The following is a 16,843-nucleotide window of genomic DNA, read 5'->3' on the forward strand; positions in this document are numbered from 1 at the left end:
TCAAGGGCTTGAGTTTAAGAAGAATGTCAATTATGTGCTTTTCGTTGTCATATGGAAACTTCTGGATTGTGGACTCTTACATTTAGTAACCATCTGGTAATTAAGTGAGGAATGAAAACTTTTAAAATTACTTGCCTTGGATGAATCATATAGCTAGCTATGGGACTGAGAGAGAGGAAAAATGTTCAGAGCTTGTGTGTGTGAAGAAGTTTACAGTTTTTTCAAGGTGCCTCCAATTACTTCAATGACTTGTTGACTGAGAACCATAAGAGGTCTCTGGAGTATGTTTTCATTGTTAAGCTGGGCACCACACACCAAAATACCCATCTATTATGGGACGGAAGAAATATCTAATTCCATTAAATTAATATAAAATTAAAATGAGAGTGCTTCATTTATCTTTTACGGAGTATTATTTTTGCTTTTGATTTTTCTCACTTTAGCTCCACGAGCCTTATAACACAAGTTGTGATGTGTGTCTAGGAAAAGACTGAATAGTCAAGTTTCGAAGAATCAAATACATTAGGTGTTCTACTACTAGAATAAAGCTGTATTAAACTGAAAATTGTGAAAACACAAGGAAGTTGCCAATATTTTTCGCTCCAATTTGAAAAATGCAAATTATACTTGTTCTGCTGACAAAGAAGAGATGCAATGTGGACTAATTGTCGCTCTTCCACAGCACTCAAAATAATATATATATATATATATATATATATATATATATATATATAGGGGTCTGCGTGTGTTCCTATATCTACATCTATGTAATCTGTATCTGTTGATGAAATCTGTTATGTTTTTGGACTTTGTGTCCATGTGGACGATGCTCCGTCACCTATTACTACATAATCATTGCATAATTTAATTTTTAAAGGAGTCAAGTTTTTATGTCCCATCATAAAAATGTTATAGCTTTTTCTTTATCTTTTGAGGTGTGTATTTCTTGTTAATGAAAATAAATAAATAAATAATATTATCAAAATTATTAAAAAAATGTCCACAACTCAGATCTTTTATATTTAAGAGATTTTTTCTTTTCATCATAAATTAAAATTAAAAATATTTTCTTATAACTGAATCAAACGAACCTTACGCTTCTCTATTCTCTATCCACGGGTAGATGAAAGCGAAAAGTATATGACTGAAGTAAAAACTAATATCTATTCTCACCTTGGGAATAATTTTGTTCACACATTTGATAAAAAGGAACAATTGTTCTTTATTAGTAGTTGTGTGTATATATTATGGTGGGGTTGGTTTCCAAAGCATACAAAACTTCTAGGAAGGATCACTCCTTGAAGGAGGATCGACTTAGGTCTCCTCAATTGATATAGTTTTTAGTTTAATTTTTCTACGATTGGATCATAAAAATAGTATATAACTTTCTTCACTTGATTTGCTTTCAGCCTTTTTAACTTACTCACATGACATAACTATATAAAAGGAAAACATGATATTCAGGTTGGTTAATTACCAGGCTAAATTCCCAATGACATACGTGCCTCGGACTTTCATTTTCTACATTATTTTCAGGTTGATTATAAGAATGGCGGAGTCAGGATTTTGGGGGGGGGGGGGGAGGGGGAAAGAAAAAAAAAAAAATTCAAGCAGAGAATTTATTGGGAGGGAAAAAAAATTATTAGTTCTTCTGAGAAATCTAAATATGAAGAAACTCGGATCCAACAACGTGATTCAACACAAAACAATCAAAATTTAAGTAGGGAAACTGATATCCAAAATTTTTAGACAATAATAAAAAATTAAAAAAAAACCAAATCACAGTATCAGATTTTAGAAAGAGATAACCTGGAGAGAGATACTAAGTCAAAGCACGAGAGGGCACAAATGCGATGTTTCAGAAAATTGTTACCTATATATCTTATATCCCTAAATTTGGGCCTAAATTTTGAAAGCAAAACACCAAAAACAATATCACATTATGCCAAACAGCCCTAGGTCTTCTTCAATCTTCAAGTTCTAATTTGTTTAATTGTAGGCTTTTTTTCTGGTTGAGCCATTTATCATTTATGTTTTATTATGGATTGGGCTAGGCTGGGCTATGGCTAATAAGAAATAGTAGTACTAAATTTTTATTTTTTTTGAGAGTTGGGCTAGCTATAGCTCAGGTTAGCCCACAAGGAGCTTTGCCTTGATTATAAGTGCTTCATACTCGGTTTGAATGTTTGAGTGTTTGAAGTCAAGGGAAAACGAGAAGAAGGTTTGAATTTTGGTCGGTGATATAATTGTTATTCCAACTCTTTTTGTATTAACAGAATGATTAATGCTAGGAGAAGATGAAAAAGATAAATGATTCGAAAAGAAAGGCGACAAAAAAAGATAAAAAGTAGGCGTCTGAACCTCTTTAAACGCTAGAGAGCTGCCGATTATATCATATTTTAAACTATGTTCATTTATCCTAACCTCTTCTAGCTATGCTAATTATCTCAAACTTTTTCTTCATATTTCCTCAAATTTCTTTTTAATGTTTATTCACGTTATAAAGAATGCATGCGTTTTTCAATAGATTATTTATTCTTTTGACATTCCTTAAAATTTAACGGTATGCTCAACTTAGACCTAATTAAATTTTATTAGTGTTTGGCAAAGGTCTAGGTTAAGTCCATCGAGCGAGATATATAAAACAACTTGTCGAAAATTGATGGGTATAATGGTTATTTTTGTTAGATTTTAATAATATTATTATTATTTTTTTTATAAATATTTTACGACAATCAAACACCAAAAAATATATATATATTTTATAAAAAATATTTTATATCCAAACAAAATACCACTCTAATGTAATAAAAAGGGTCTCATGATCGCTTATAGCCCCTATGTAAGGAATTGACTTTGTACCTTCATGGGCTTGAGTTTAAGAAGAAAGTCAATTATGGGCTTTTCGTTGTCATGATCATGGAAACTTCTGGATTGTGGACTCTTACATTTAGTAACCAATCTGGTAATTGAGTGGAGGAATGAAAACTATTTCAATTACCTGCCTTGGATGAATCACACGGCTAGCTATGGGACTGAGAGTGAGGAAAAATGTTCAGAGCTTGTGTGTGGAAGAAGTTTACAGTTTTTTCAAGGTGCCTCCAATTACTTCAATGACTTGTCGACTCAGAACTATAAGAGGTCTCTGGAGTCTGTTTTCATTGTTAAGCCGGGCACCACACACACACACACATAACTTAAAAGTTAAAATATAATATAACATTTCTGTATATACCCCTTTTGGGCTTGAGCTTGGGCTGGCCTATTATTTCCAAACCCCTTTGAGCAGTTGTCCAACTTTATACTGGAGAATTTGTACTTTTGGAGACTTTATAAAGTGTCTTATTTTTCAGGTGACAGCTACAAATGACACATTCAGGACAATTTTACTTCTCTCTTGACTCATGACATACTCAATTAAGTAATATAATTAGACCAATTTATTTCATGGTTACCTCAATACTTCTAATATAAAGGGTTCTTACAAATTTTTTAATTTTTTTTAATAGTATTGTAACATTAAAGAAAGAGGTGATATATATATATATATATATATATATATATATATATATTTGATAAGTAAAAGAGGTGATATTTTAATGTAGGAAGTTCCGTGTAATAACTCCCTACTAACCTTGTCGCGAATCCCTATTGAGAAGTTGAAAATTTAAAATTTTATTACTTTTTTTTTTCTTGCCAAAAACTATCACTTGGGAAGACATGAACTCTCTTTCACTTCCCAAGAAGAATAGCAAAATTGGGGTTTGCTGAGGAAAGAAAATGAGATGTCAATAATATTTAAAATGACTAGCATTATATAGTTGTTACTAATAGATAAAGATCTTTTATGCTAAAAATTGATACCTATGAATCATAACACGAAAGGGATTACCTTTGGCCAGATTATCAATTATTTAAATTCAGAGAAAACGAAATCCAGTAGGTGAGGAATATAAAAGATGAACTCATTTTTGAATGGAGGTACACATTAACAGAAATAAAATAACTTAATAAACTTAAAAATTTTCCTTCAGTCAAACAATCAATTAGAGAATTCTTTAAACCCAATGAATTGAGTTAGAGTTCTTAGAATAGTACCGAAATAATCCACACATTTGACTATCATCATGGGACTCGTGTGACGTTTTTTTAACGGTTGAATTTACACCATATATGCTTGAGGAGAAATTATTGAAGAGAATCCAATGGCTAGATATTAATGTAACAATTTCAACAGATTGGTTAACACAACTTCAAATTTTAATTAATAAAATTGAAGCCTCCAAAGACATTCAGATTATTGTGCACGCCGAGATAAAAATGCCTATCATTACATTGTAGGTGATAAATTTCACAATAGATATAGGGAATGCGTAAGAACCAGACAATATTTTAATACTGTGGTATTATATTTGTAATTTTTCTTTTCTTTTCTTTTCTTTATTTGGACATCTTTATGGATAAAGATGTTCAACCATTGTTGATCAAATTAGAAGGGTTGATCAAATTAGAAAAGGTAAGAAAGGAAGTTTAACCAAGCTGTATCCATAACAATGTAACCCCAATTCTGTAAAATCTGATGCATTCCACAACCACAACCACAACCACAACACATTTTCAATAAAGAAAAAGATGCAGGTACCAGAAACTTTTTGTTCAAAACGAATCACAAAAAATAGAAATTGGCCACAACCTAGTAGAAATCAACAACTTACTTTTACTTTACAATGAAAGTAAAACATATATGACATACCAGGTATTCAGCACCCTGTGATTTTGAAAAACACCTATTAACAACCATAAGTACTTAATATAACCATTCCGTCATCACTGTGCTGCACAATGTAAAATTTCCCCTGGATGTGAATTAACAAAAAAAAAAAAAAAAAAAACCAAAAACTGCAGAGCAAAAGTTGGATGTTTAACATGTTGAAGTCATTCAGCATCCTCATTCCTTCTATTGACCAAACCTGAAGAAAAGAGAAAAAAAAAAAAAAAGAAAAAAGAAAAAAGAAAAAAAAGATTAGTAAATAGGTAAGTGAATCACTCAGACACAAGTATATCAATTGATTCTCAATAACCTAAATATAAACCATAGAAAGGTTTATACCTTGAGAAGATCTTCGTCGCCGCATTTTTCTCACGATAAATCTTGGTCGCCAGATTTTTCTTATGATATTTTTCATGATAAGTTCACTGAAGGGCGTCTCTGGGACAGGTAATAATTTCCCAAGCACCGCAAGAGGCCAACTGGTTCAAGTGAATAAAAGAAAAAGAAAAAAGAATGCAAATCATCAAATATCATTTCTATTAGAATGTTCATTTTTATAACCAAAAGTGCATAATATTATTAATTGGTTGAGAGAGAAGTAGTTGAATAAAAGCTTATGGTGATATTTGCAATACCTGTGCCAAGTTTTCACATTCCTATATCCCCTCCATGATTGCAGTTTAAATAATCAAATTAAACAAGAGCAATACTACTACATCGGAAGTATGCATATGTGGATCCAGAAAAGAAACAAGGGGTAGGGAAAGTGTAATCTAGAATTTGTAATGTAGCATGCTCCAAGTACATCTCAGACACTAGAAGAATGTCATTAATTAACTGCGACATATCGAAATTACAAGTAGTAATAAACTAACCTGATAATGCCAATTGCAATGGAAACAAACCACAGTTTCCAGCAAAGCCTAACTGTTGAGGTAAATTTTCCAAGGAACATGATTATCATGACCTGATAAATAAAGACAAGAAGATATGTTAAACCATGTACGTAAAAACCAGCACACACACACACACACACACAGACCTGAAGCACAAGAGTTAGGCCCACTATCCCCATGAAGAGACGGTTTTTAGTAACTCCTTTGAATACATTACGTTCGTCAGGCTTCCGAGCATTGAACTCATTGAAAATCTGCAAAATTAATGGTTAGAAAGTTCTCCATTGGAAAAGGGGGGAAATTTTGTGATACAGCACATCCCTAGGAAATCATATCAAGAACTTCATGTTTAAATGTAGGAATTGCAGAACACCTAAGCCCAATTAAATTTTACCAGCAAGACAAATTCGCAGTGTGACCAGCCTCATAATAAGCTTCATTCATTGACCATAGCATCTGGTCCCAGAAAGCTTTTATATCTCGGCTTGGCTCAGTTGACATTCAGTAAACAAAGTCTACCTTCAAAGCTAACATTTACTTTATAAATGATTATATTTTTCTTGCCATCTATGAATAAGCATTTGGATGTGAAACGAATATATTGAAGTTAAAGTTAGGATGGTTAAGCATCTACCACAGAAGAAAGTGGAAAACAGGATCAATCTCATTATCCTGCCTTTAATGCAGTGACAATGAGAACAAATTAGGACAACCTCATTATCCTGTAGTATCTGAAAAAGAGATGAGCTATATGCACATTATTGGAGCTTGATAAGCTTACAGAGCCAGAATGGGTCGAGCACCACTCGTCAAAAAATGGACTCAGAACACTTTGAACCATTGATATTCAACTCAAACTACAGCCTCAATTATGGAGCAATCCATATAAGATTTTGAACAGAATCAAAAGGCACGATATCCCAAAGATTATGCATTTAGTTCACAGCACTGCATACCAATAAATGGCAAATAAACATGTCATTTTCCATTTTCATTTCCTTTATTCTGGTCAAGAAACATACCTGACAAAGGACAAAAGCATTGAATATCAGTGTATTCTTCACTTTGTTGGCATACACACGGTCTTTATGCTCTAAACCAAGGAGGCTTTTACCTCGAAAGTTGAGAATAAGCAGGACAGTCACTTGATATAAAGCCTGTAATAATTCAACCACCACCAATTCTCGTCAATCATGAAGAATAATTTAACCAAAAAGAATTAATTTTTGCTCCCTCAAATTATGAAATTTCTATAGCAAAGAATAGTTGCCATAAACATAGACGTTCCTTCTTCATACACTTTTTAGAATTAGAGATTACACATTCAACTGATGTTGGATTGGAAAGAGAGAATACCTGTATTAGTAAGTTCATCCACATGATATTTGTTATCAGAGGTTCCCTGAGAAAGATAAAAAAGCATAGTGATCAGTGGATCAGTGCTGTCTAATTATCAACCAGTGAACAAATAGAAGTAAAGAATAAAACATCAAATATATGAAGAAATAAAAAAAGAAAAAAGAAAAAAGCCCAGAAGTTATAACATCTGTGCCAATCTTATTCTAAAACGTGTACAGATAATGCGGAGAAGAAAACATACAGATTTGCGAAGTAAAGAGGCATCTTGAGTTTATCATATTAAGTGCATCATGGGAATTATCAAAGGATCTTCATGAAAAATTATGAAAATAGAAAGGTGAAAAGATTACTTTAAGAAGTTGTTAAATGAAAATTGTATAAGAAATTTACGATTAGAAGAATTTGATAGCCTTAGGAAGGATTAGAGAAAACAATTTATTTTTTCATAAAATCAGGATTTGCTAGGTAAACAACGTACTGCAAAAGAATAAGAAGAGCTTTATAACCATCCTTTTTATAGGATGATCATGTGTTGGACAACAAAATAGTTTAATAAGGTCATAATAACAAATAAAGGAAAGTCTAATGAGTGTGTAAAAAAGATCAAGTACAAATATATAAAAAAATAAATGGGATACTCAATATCGTGGAGATTATAGAACTATGAAATTAATACATTAGCAATTACTAAATTTTGAAACTAAATCAGTTAGGAAACTTACTGAACAGACTAATGAGAAGATATGAAGAGAACAAAGATATTTACATAGAATTTATAGATTTGCAGAAAGCCTATGATAAGGTCCAAAAAATATAACATGGCAGATTTCAAAATAAAAATTTGTCACAAAGAAAGACACACAAATACACAAACACAGAGCGAGACCAGAGAAATAAAGTTTGGAAACGAGAAATGTCTAGATACTTTTTTCCTAAAGTAAGAAATGTCCAGATAAACTATCTTTCAAAAAAAATATGGCTATGTTATCTAATGAAGTTTCCATTGAAATTGCCCTACTATTTTGGCCTTATTCAAGGAACCAAAAAGAAAAAAGAAAAAAAAGAGAGGGTATTTCTCAGTATTTATGTGGTAAAGAACTGCTTAATATAATATTATAGATAATGCGTAGAAAAGAAATCGATCATAATAAGTAAGTTTTTAAATATATAAAGAAATGCATACAAAAAAGTAATAAAGAAAAACTCGGATCAATCACAACTATCAGAAATAACATGCCTTCATCAATTAAATACATTGACCGATCTCCCTATAACTAAACATAAGAACTAACCATTACTTCATGAGCCATTGTATGTTCAGCCACTAATTTTGACAAAAAATGAACATTGTTACAAAGATGAACATCTGGCCTTCCTTTTTTGCGTAGTGAGTTCTGTTCCAAAAGTATGTTATCAGAAGTCTCAGAAAAATTAACTAATAATTCTATTAGTTGATAGAAATGGTTTATCCCACATTTATTAATTACAAAAGTCAACAGTAAATAAAAGGCATTGGGAAATGGCCAAAAAAAAAAAAAAAAGAATGCAAGAAGAACAATAGTACTAAAAAACCTGATAAAACATCTTTTAATATTTTTGCCAAAAACACTAGAAACATTTTAAAAAAGATGAGCATCAGACCTTTCTTCTGTGAAGTGAGTTCTGCTCCAAAAGTAAGTTATCAAAAGTCTCAGAAAATTTTACTAACTCTATTAGTTGATAGAAATTGTCCCACATTTATTAATTTTAAAAAAGTCGACAGTAAACTAAATAACGGTTTCGGTCCGGTTTTGGGCTTAATCAGAAACAAACTGATCTGAACAGTTGCTAAAAAAATTGAACCTGGAAACAGACTGTTGGAACTGTGGAACCGAACCATAAAAGAATGGTTCGGTCTGGTTCTATCCACGATTCTGAATTAGTAATGGAAACATATGCCATCATCATAACATGTGATTGCATACCTGCTGGATTTTATAGTTTAATCTCCTATTTCACATTTTTTATATACTTTTTCAAAAAGCATGAGATTTTTTTATTTTTAATTCCAGAAAGAAAGCAAGAGATTGAGACTCAAACTATGTAACGTAGTGACAAAAGCTCTATTAGGTGCATGTATTATAAAACAAAGGACAAACTTTATAGATGTGAACAAATTATAATTTAACAAAAAAGTGACACCATTATTATATATATAAATTTAGTTAATGGTCCGGTTCAGTTCTGATGGACCTCAAATGAGTCAAACCAGAACTGAACTGTGAGTTGGTTCTCTGTTTCTGGAACCGGAACCGGAACCGGACCAAATCAAAGCAGAACTGGACCATAGCTAGGATCATATCCATCCAATTTGCAAACATAAATCAGACAACTTTTCCAAATTCTTTAAGCCTGATATTTTGAAATATGCTCTGTCCTGTCAAATATATATTAGTTCTAGACATGGACTCAAACCCATACCAATTCTTAGCCAGCTCTACGTTGGATAAGACTGAATCAAGACTAGATAAAAACGTCTATTCCAAAAAATTTCAAAATCTAGAGGTCTAACCTCCGACCCACTGGAGGCCTGTGCATCAGGTGATCCGTTGGTGGTTCAGTAGCCAGCGCTAGCGCTCCAAGAGTATCCATAATAAGGTTAACCCAAAGAAACTGTACAGACAAAAAGAAGAGGACAATATAAGGCATTGACCCACACATACACACACAGAGAGACAGAAAGGCACGCAAGGAGAGAGGGAGGGAGGGAGGGAGGGAGGGAGGGAGGGAGAGAGAGAGAGAGAGAGAGGATACCTGCACTGTGTTTAAGGGGGCATCACCAGAGGAAACTGCAGCCACGACATTAATTATTAGAGCAGCAACATTAACTGTGAGCTGAAACTGAATGAATTTTTTAATATTTGCATAAACAGATCGGCCCCATCGAACAACCTGCATTTGACAGACAGAATCACTTATTTATGTTCCTAAATTCTTATTCTTTAATTTTGAGCTTCCAACTTATTCAAATAGAGACACTTGAATACAACATATAGATAAAAATAAATAAATAAAATTTGGCCTAGACAAGCAATTTCCTGCGGAATTGTGGATCCAAGTCAGGATGGCTAAGCAATAAACTACTCTGAGATGTTGAAGGATAATTTCAAGGACCTCAACCACCAACCATCCTTAAAAATCACTTCTCTAAAGGACCAAACGCTATACAATAAAAAATACAATAATTCTGTAAAAGATATTTCCTATACTGACTGTCCAAAATGCCTAGAGACAACTTGCATAGATATCTGGGTGCAATTAAGTTTCAGTAGGTCCTAGTATTGATCCTTGGCTGGTACTGTATGCAATTGTGCTAGTGAAAAGCAAAAGAAAAAAGTCATTACCCAGTTTATGTCCAACAGGGTAGAAATCACTACCTCGTTGATGCTATTATTGGGAACTCTTATTCAAGAGGCAAAACTTGGGTTTATTCCCCTTCCAAGAAAAGAAAAGAGGCACACCAAATGCTTCTCACAGAAACAAGATTCATCAAACTGATCCTACCAACCTGATTATATCATACTAACCTTTACAACGGAAGCAAAATTGTCATCCAATATAATGATGCCTGAGCTCTCTTTGGCTACTTCCGTTCCTTGGATACCCATGGCAAGACCAATATCGGCCTAAACTCCAAAGTAATTGCAAACTAATTTATGTGAATATATCAGAAATAAAGTTAATGCCTTTTTGAAAGACAGATGAAACTAATAAGCAAAGAAAAAAAAATGCCAGAACAAGCTGACAGTTGAAGTCCATCAACCGACAACGTGTTGCACATCTGGAAAACCCGTAAAGTCTCACCATTTATGTGTTCCATAGATTTTTTTAATTTTTTTTTCAAAGCAAGCAATGTTCCATAGGAAATTTATTAAACAAAACTTGGGTGAAAAGTGGAAACTTTTTTGTATGGAATCCAAAACGAGGGGAGGAAAATAGGGTACAAATGTAACAATTCTTACGGCTAACAATCAAGAAAAAGAATTCCCTAAGCTGTAGTTGTTGAACAAATAAGTTTAGTGTTTCAAATTGATTGAGTAATATTGTTTCCAAGAGGTGAACATGTAAATGGAACACATAAACAATGGAACCTGCATTTAAAAAAACATATAACTCATCCAATTGCAAAGATCAGATTTACAGACTTCTACCATCCATCCAACATGTCCATCGTGATCCTATCATACCTCATGTAGTGCAGGGGCATCATTAGTGCCATCACCAGTTACAGCAACAACATGTCCCCTTTTCCTCAATGCTTGCACAAGCAAGAACTTGTCGTTAGGAGAAGACCTTCCCATTACCTGTGCATCAAATGGAAATTATTATTTATTTATTCATTATAATTATTGTTATTATTAATATTGGCTTTCTCGACACATTTCACTTCAACTTCAAGTCTATGAACACTTATAATAGTTTACATATATTGCAGTACAAATTGAGATAATACCGATATCTTCTCAGCTGTATCTAGTCTTTGCACTTCTGACAAGGCACGAAATGCCTTCCCTTCAATGAGATTTGGCTCAGTAGCATCTGCATCTGACCCCAGTATCCCGCATTCTAGAGCAATTGCTCTAGCTGTCTGAAGATTGTCACCAGTGACCATCCGTACCTGTACATCGAATTTTTTCCAACCAATTGTTTCAGATAATACAACATACAAAACTATTTATACATATGCATATATCACCAAATCCATTAACTTATTTAATATGAGCAAGCTGAAAACTTGAAGAAACCTCCTAAGCCAATAAACAAATAAGAACTTCTTCTTGTCAAATATTTGCAATGAAAATCAACATATAGAGCCCAAGAAAGCATCTCCTCAAATGCTTGAGAAGAACAAGTTCAGTTAATCAAAAAAGCATCAAAACTTCAATGAGATAGAAGACTTCATATGAAAAGCTTAATTGCATGTTGCTGTCAGTAACTTTTCTGAGAAAAGGTAATTTAACTTGGTTATAGAGCAACAAGAATATTAAATTCAATGTTGAAGACTGATAAAAAAAATGTCTAACTGTGGGTAACAGGGTTCTGTTGTGTAGATGGATGTTCAGTGCCAAGGAAGATGAAAACCTAGAAACTGTATTAGGGTGAAAACCAACTGACTTTAGGGGAATAGAGAGATGATGTACAGAACTGGGAGAAGTTTGTGGTCACTCATGTCCTCCCTTTCGTTGATGTTAAAAAAAAAAAAAAACCATTTCAAAATTTGGTTAAATTTTGTTTATTTCCCTTAAGAATAAAACTGATTGTGGAAACAAGATCTCTAATTGGGGAGAGAAAACCACTCACAGTAAGATTGAGTAGAACTAGGGCTGCAAACGAGCCGAGCCGTTCACGAACTACTTGAACTTGGCTCGATATGCAATCGGTTCGTGTTCATTTATTTATTAAACAAACCAAACCCAAACAAAATTATTAGGTTCATTTATTAAACAAACCAATCTCAAACGTACCTATGCTCAGCTATTTTGTCCGTGAACTATGTAAAAATATGATATATATATCTGTAGGATTTAGCCCATAATATGGTCAATATTTTTTCTTGTCTATTAAAGCCCAGCCCAGCCCAACCCAATTAGTTTCACTATTTTAAAAAACACAATAAGTCAAGCCCATAACCATCTAAGCCCATCTTATATATATTCCATCTAAACTAAAATCCTCATATTCACTCCTTACAACACAAACAAACTCTAGCCACACCAGTCCCCACCGGACACACGAACCTTCTCTTCGGCAAGTCACAGCCCATCTTATTTATATTCCATCCAACCTAAAATCCTCATATTCACTCCTTACAAACAAACCCTAGCCGCACCAATGCCACCATACAAACCCACCCTAGCCGCACAAATCCCCACCACACACAAAGCTTCTCTTCGGCAAGTCACAGAACCGCAAAATCAAATTCACTCCATCAACACTGCAACGAATTGAAGGCAAGAGTCGCTCACTCTCTCTTTCTCTCTCATCTTATTCCTAATCTGCACTCACCACTCTCCATCCCTATCATATGGCATCACTGGTAGAATTGTGAGTGCCTTTGGATGGCACAAACTTGTGGAGATTGGAGATTGGTACTGAAGATCAAAACTGCCCCCAACCAATTGAAATGATTAGGAACGACATATACACACATATTGTATACATATCGGTAAATTGTATAATATATAGCATCGTTTGTAACGTGAACCAACTCAAGCCGAGTTCGAGCACTGAGGTTGGAGCTCGAGTACTTCTACTGCAGGCTGAGCAGAGCTCAAACAGGCCACTACTTGGCTCGTTTGCAACCCTAAGTAGAACTGTAGAATTTGACCTAAATTTAAAGGAAAATGTTAGTACGGAGGACAACTGGAGGTACACCTGCCAGAAAAAACAATGCCAAATTGAGATGCTAACACAACGAGCATGCCAACTGCAATGTGGCGAATGTGACTCTCCATTTAGGGCATCAAGCTGTAAACTGCAAAGGAAACACCTTGACAAACAGCCTTTCACAAAGACCATAAACCCTGGCATGGTAAAAGTCTGTAGCCAATAGATAAGATTGTATTCATTCATTCATAATGTATTGTTCAGCATCTGAACGAGATCGTGTAATTTTCCTTGTTTTGTTTTCCATTCAAAATGTCTCATCTCTTTACAGCTTTGTGATTGTACATTTTTACTTGATTGATTGATAGGTTAATCAATAAATGCAAAGTGAAAATTTGAATAATAACCGAACCGGAAAAAAAGTGAACAATTGACCCCCTTCAGAAACTGTTATATAAGATTACATACATTACTCCAAACATCACTTTGGCATAATTTAAAGAGATACTTCTGTGATTCCATTGCTCCAAAGTCGTCTTTGAATGGCAATGCCATCAGAAACCCCTGCCCCTCCATGCAAAGCGGTTTAAGGAATAACTGGTTTGCAGTTGACTGGGTCAATGAGAAATTGGTTAAGGGAGAAAATAGATAAACCTCGCAAGGCCTTATGTTCAGGCTGATTTTTTTTTTGATAGATCTTATGTTCAGGCTGATTGGGTCAAAAAGAGACTAGCCAAGATTTGAGTTGCAGCACATAGCCTTGGAGTTAACATCCAAACAATGGAATGGAAAAACAATGGCGTGACGTATCACCAAGCTAGTGCCTTGAGGATAGCTTGTAATTAGTTTGCTAATTTTGCTTATTTATATAAAAATTTGTAGTGCTCCCATATATAATATATTTTGAGTAATGAAACAGAAGCAAATGATTGACAAAAGGAAGGTATTATCTTCGTTAATTTGAATAAACAGGTTGAAGAGCCTCAGCTGCAAAATCAAGGAGAATGGAGTGCCTGAGTAAGTTCTCTTCCAAAACCAGTTGGCCCAAGGATCAAGAGAAGCTGTTCTGTATAAGATCAAGGGAACTCTAAGAAGGTCCTACAGATACTTTTAGCAAAGTTATTATGTAAGTGGCTTATGCCTGTCCATTCTCTCTAAAGATAATGATAGGGTGTAGAATTATAATGAGTAATGTTTTAAGATGCAAGAAGTCATCTGAAAAGTCTGGAGATAAAAGGGTCTGATGGGTATCATTATGTGACAGAATCACCTTAGCAATACAGAAAAGACGAATTAAATTTTCAGACACAAAATTAGAAAATGTTGAGCCAGTTGCTCATCTCAAAGTCCATAATCCGGATGTCACCTTTCGCAGCTGACAAGCAACATGAGCTTGAGCTAGTAAGATACAACGTCCGAGAGTAAGAAGCAGGCACGGATCTATTGAGGGCTCAGTGGGGGTGTCCGCCCCCACTGAATTTTTTTGTTTCTGTATTATTACCCAAAAAAATTTGAAATTGTCTCCACTGAATTACAGATAAACCCCACTATATAAGTTTGCCCCCCTATCACATAATTGTTCACAGAATTTATTCCCCCAGACACTCAGTTTTTTGTGACAAATTGAGGATCATCTAAATTCCGTACCAACAAAAAAGCAGGTGGCATGTAGAAAAACCCTCTACGGACGACATGTCCTAGTGAAGAAAGAACCATGGAATTGTCAATGTACCCAAACAGTCTTAGAAGTAAAGAGTTCTCCAAAAATAGTTGATATACTTGCCTTCAGTCCAAAAGAGAATATACAGTATTACGCTATGATTTGTTTCTAAATTCCTAACATGTGGACAATCTTGTTAAAGCATTACTGCCTCTTTTGCCATCACATGCTAATCATATCCTTCCCATTGCATCCGGCTATAAAGGTTAAAATCACCGTTACCACAAGACTTCTTATGATAGGATAGAGGTAGCCATTCATCATGTCTGAAAAACATAGTAAAGAGAAAGAAAGGAAATGATTGTTTTATTCTGTGAGTAGCAAGGGAAAAACAGAAATTCACTTGTTTTAAAAAATAGGGCCAAAATGGGTAAACACCAACTCTCCTATTCTTTGCTCCCATGGGAAGGACAGCAAAATCACTATTCAAAGGGTTAGGGTATCCATCATCCTCCCAAACCCAAACCCTCCCTTTCTCTTCTCATTTGCTAAATGGATACGAACTTCTCCTTTTTCTCTCTATTATTCCCTCAATCCAAACGAGGCCTTCTGCAGAGCAATGGGTGAGGACACCACAGGTCGATAGAGGAAGAGATCCCCTGCACTTTGAAGATCTAAACCTTCATAAATCCTTTTCGAGGATCTAAACCAGCATAGATCCTTAGGTACAACAATCCCCAGATTAAGGGGAGCGAGGGTATAAGGGTAGTGGTTTACATTTTTATCCGTCAGTGGCAAATTTTTTGAGAAGATAATTTTTTAATACACTGACATGAGAAAGAAAAGATAAAGCCGTAGTCATGCTGCTGGGCACAGAATGGCATCCAACAAGCAACCATGTTACTGCTCCACGATGAAGAACATAATCATAAAGTATATAAAGCACATAACCATTCACCTTCACAAATTCTATATGTGATCAGTATCATAAATCAAAAGTACAAAACATACCTTAACACCACCATCGGTGCATAATTTAACTGCATCTCTCACACCAGGCCGACAAGGATCCTGTGTTAAAATATATCCATTTATGTGAAAATGACTCTTTTTCTTTTATTGGGTAATACGTAACTTGAAAGTATTAAGTGTTTATTCAAACAATAATATTACAGAAATAAAAAAGTATAATGTTCAAATGACACACTGAAGAGAAGAGAACACTATAACTCACATGACACAAACTCAAAGAACATTGGATTAGGACTTGTGTTGGCTTTATTAAATATGCTGTCAAGTGCAGTTAAGCAAGCGCAAAATAAAGCTTACAAAAGATGTTAAATAAATTATTACACTTACGCATCAACTAAAATATGAGGTCTACTCTTGTATAGAAACTGAGATTTGAAAGAAATGGAGTAATGAAATGAAGAAATCTGTTTCTTTTATCAATAATGTTTTACAAATTTACCCAAACAAACTGTACAATTTCTATGTCATCATGAAATATTCCAAGTAGAAAACAGATCCAAACAAAAGTGTGTCCAAACAAAAAAAATTGGAATCATGACCAAAACCACAAATGTATTCCAAGTAACACATCGGACTTTTGAACCACAAACATCTTTGTCAGTGAAGGCAAATAGTAGAGGTATTTCTTGGAAAAAGAAAAGAACTAAACTAAAAGTAGTTATAGCATTATTTCTTACATGAATTGCATGATTGTGACTCATAATTATACCCGTATATTGAAAAAAAAGATACATATTGACCAAAAAGTGATAAATAAAA

At 34.1% G+C, this 16,843-nt stretch overlaps 1 protein-coding gene across 1 annotated transcript in view; it reads right to left on the reverse strand.

The window, feature by feature from the left end:
- Positions 1-4,865: 4,865 nt before the first annotated feature.
- The window catches only part of LOC132279493 (calcium-transporting ATPase 10, plasma membrane-type-like), a 48,604-nt gene continuing 36,626 nt past the window's right edge, over positions 4,866-16,843 (reverse strand). Inside the window, exons 23-34 of the mRNA XM_059781481.1 lie at positions 16,064-16,123; positions 11,519-11,683; positions 11,253-11,369; positions 10,593-10,691; positions 9,820-9,957; positions 9,578-9,678; positions 7,024-7,069; positions 6,690-6,824; positions 5,814-5,921; positions 5,647-5,738; positions 5,111-5,250; positions 4,866-4,970 (exon numbers count right to left, since the gene is read on the reverse strand). Of these exons, the coding sequence (XP_059637464.1) occupies positions 4,936-4,970; positions 5,111-5,250; positions 5,647-5,738; positions 5,814-5,921; positions 6,690-6,824; positions 7,024-7,069; positions 9,578-9,678; positions 9,820-9,957; positions 10,593-10,691; positions 11,253-11,369; positions 11,519-11,683; positions 16,064-16,123 (1,236 nt within the window). The 3' untranslated portion in view covers positions 4,866-4,935. The remainder of the gene's footprint in view (positions 4,971-5,110; positions 5,251-5,646; positions 5,739-5,813; positions 5,922-6,689; positions 6,825-7,023; positions 7,070-9,577; positions 9,679-9,819; positions 9,958-10,592; positions 10,692-11,252; positions 11,370-11,518; positions 11,684-16,063; positions 16,124-16,843) is intronic.

Source organism: Cornus florida, unplaced genomic scaffold (assembly GCF_030987335.1).
Source record: "Cornus florida cultivar Cherokee Brave unplaced genomic scaffold, ASM3098733v1 CherokeeBrave_3.0.0_Hap2_Chr10, whole genome shotgun sequence".
Lineage (NCBI taxonomy): Eukaryota > Viridiplantae > Streptophyta > Magnoliopsida > Cornales > Cornaceae > Cornus > Cornus florida.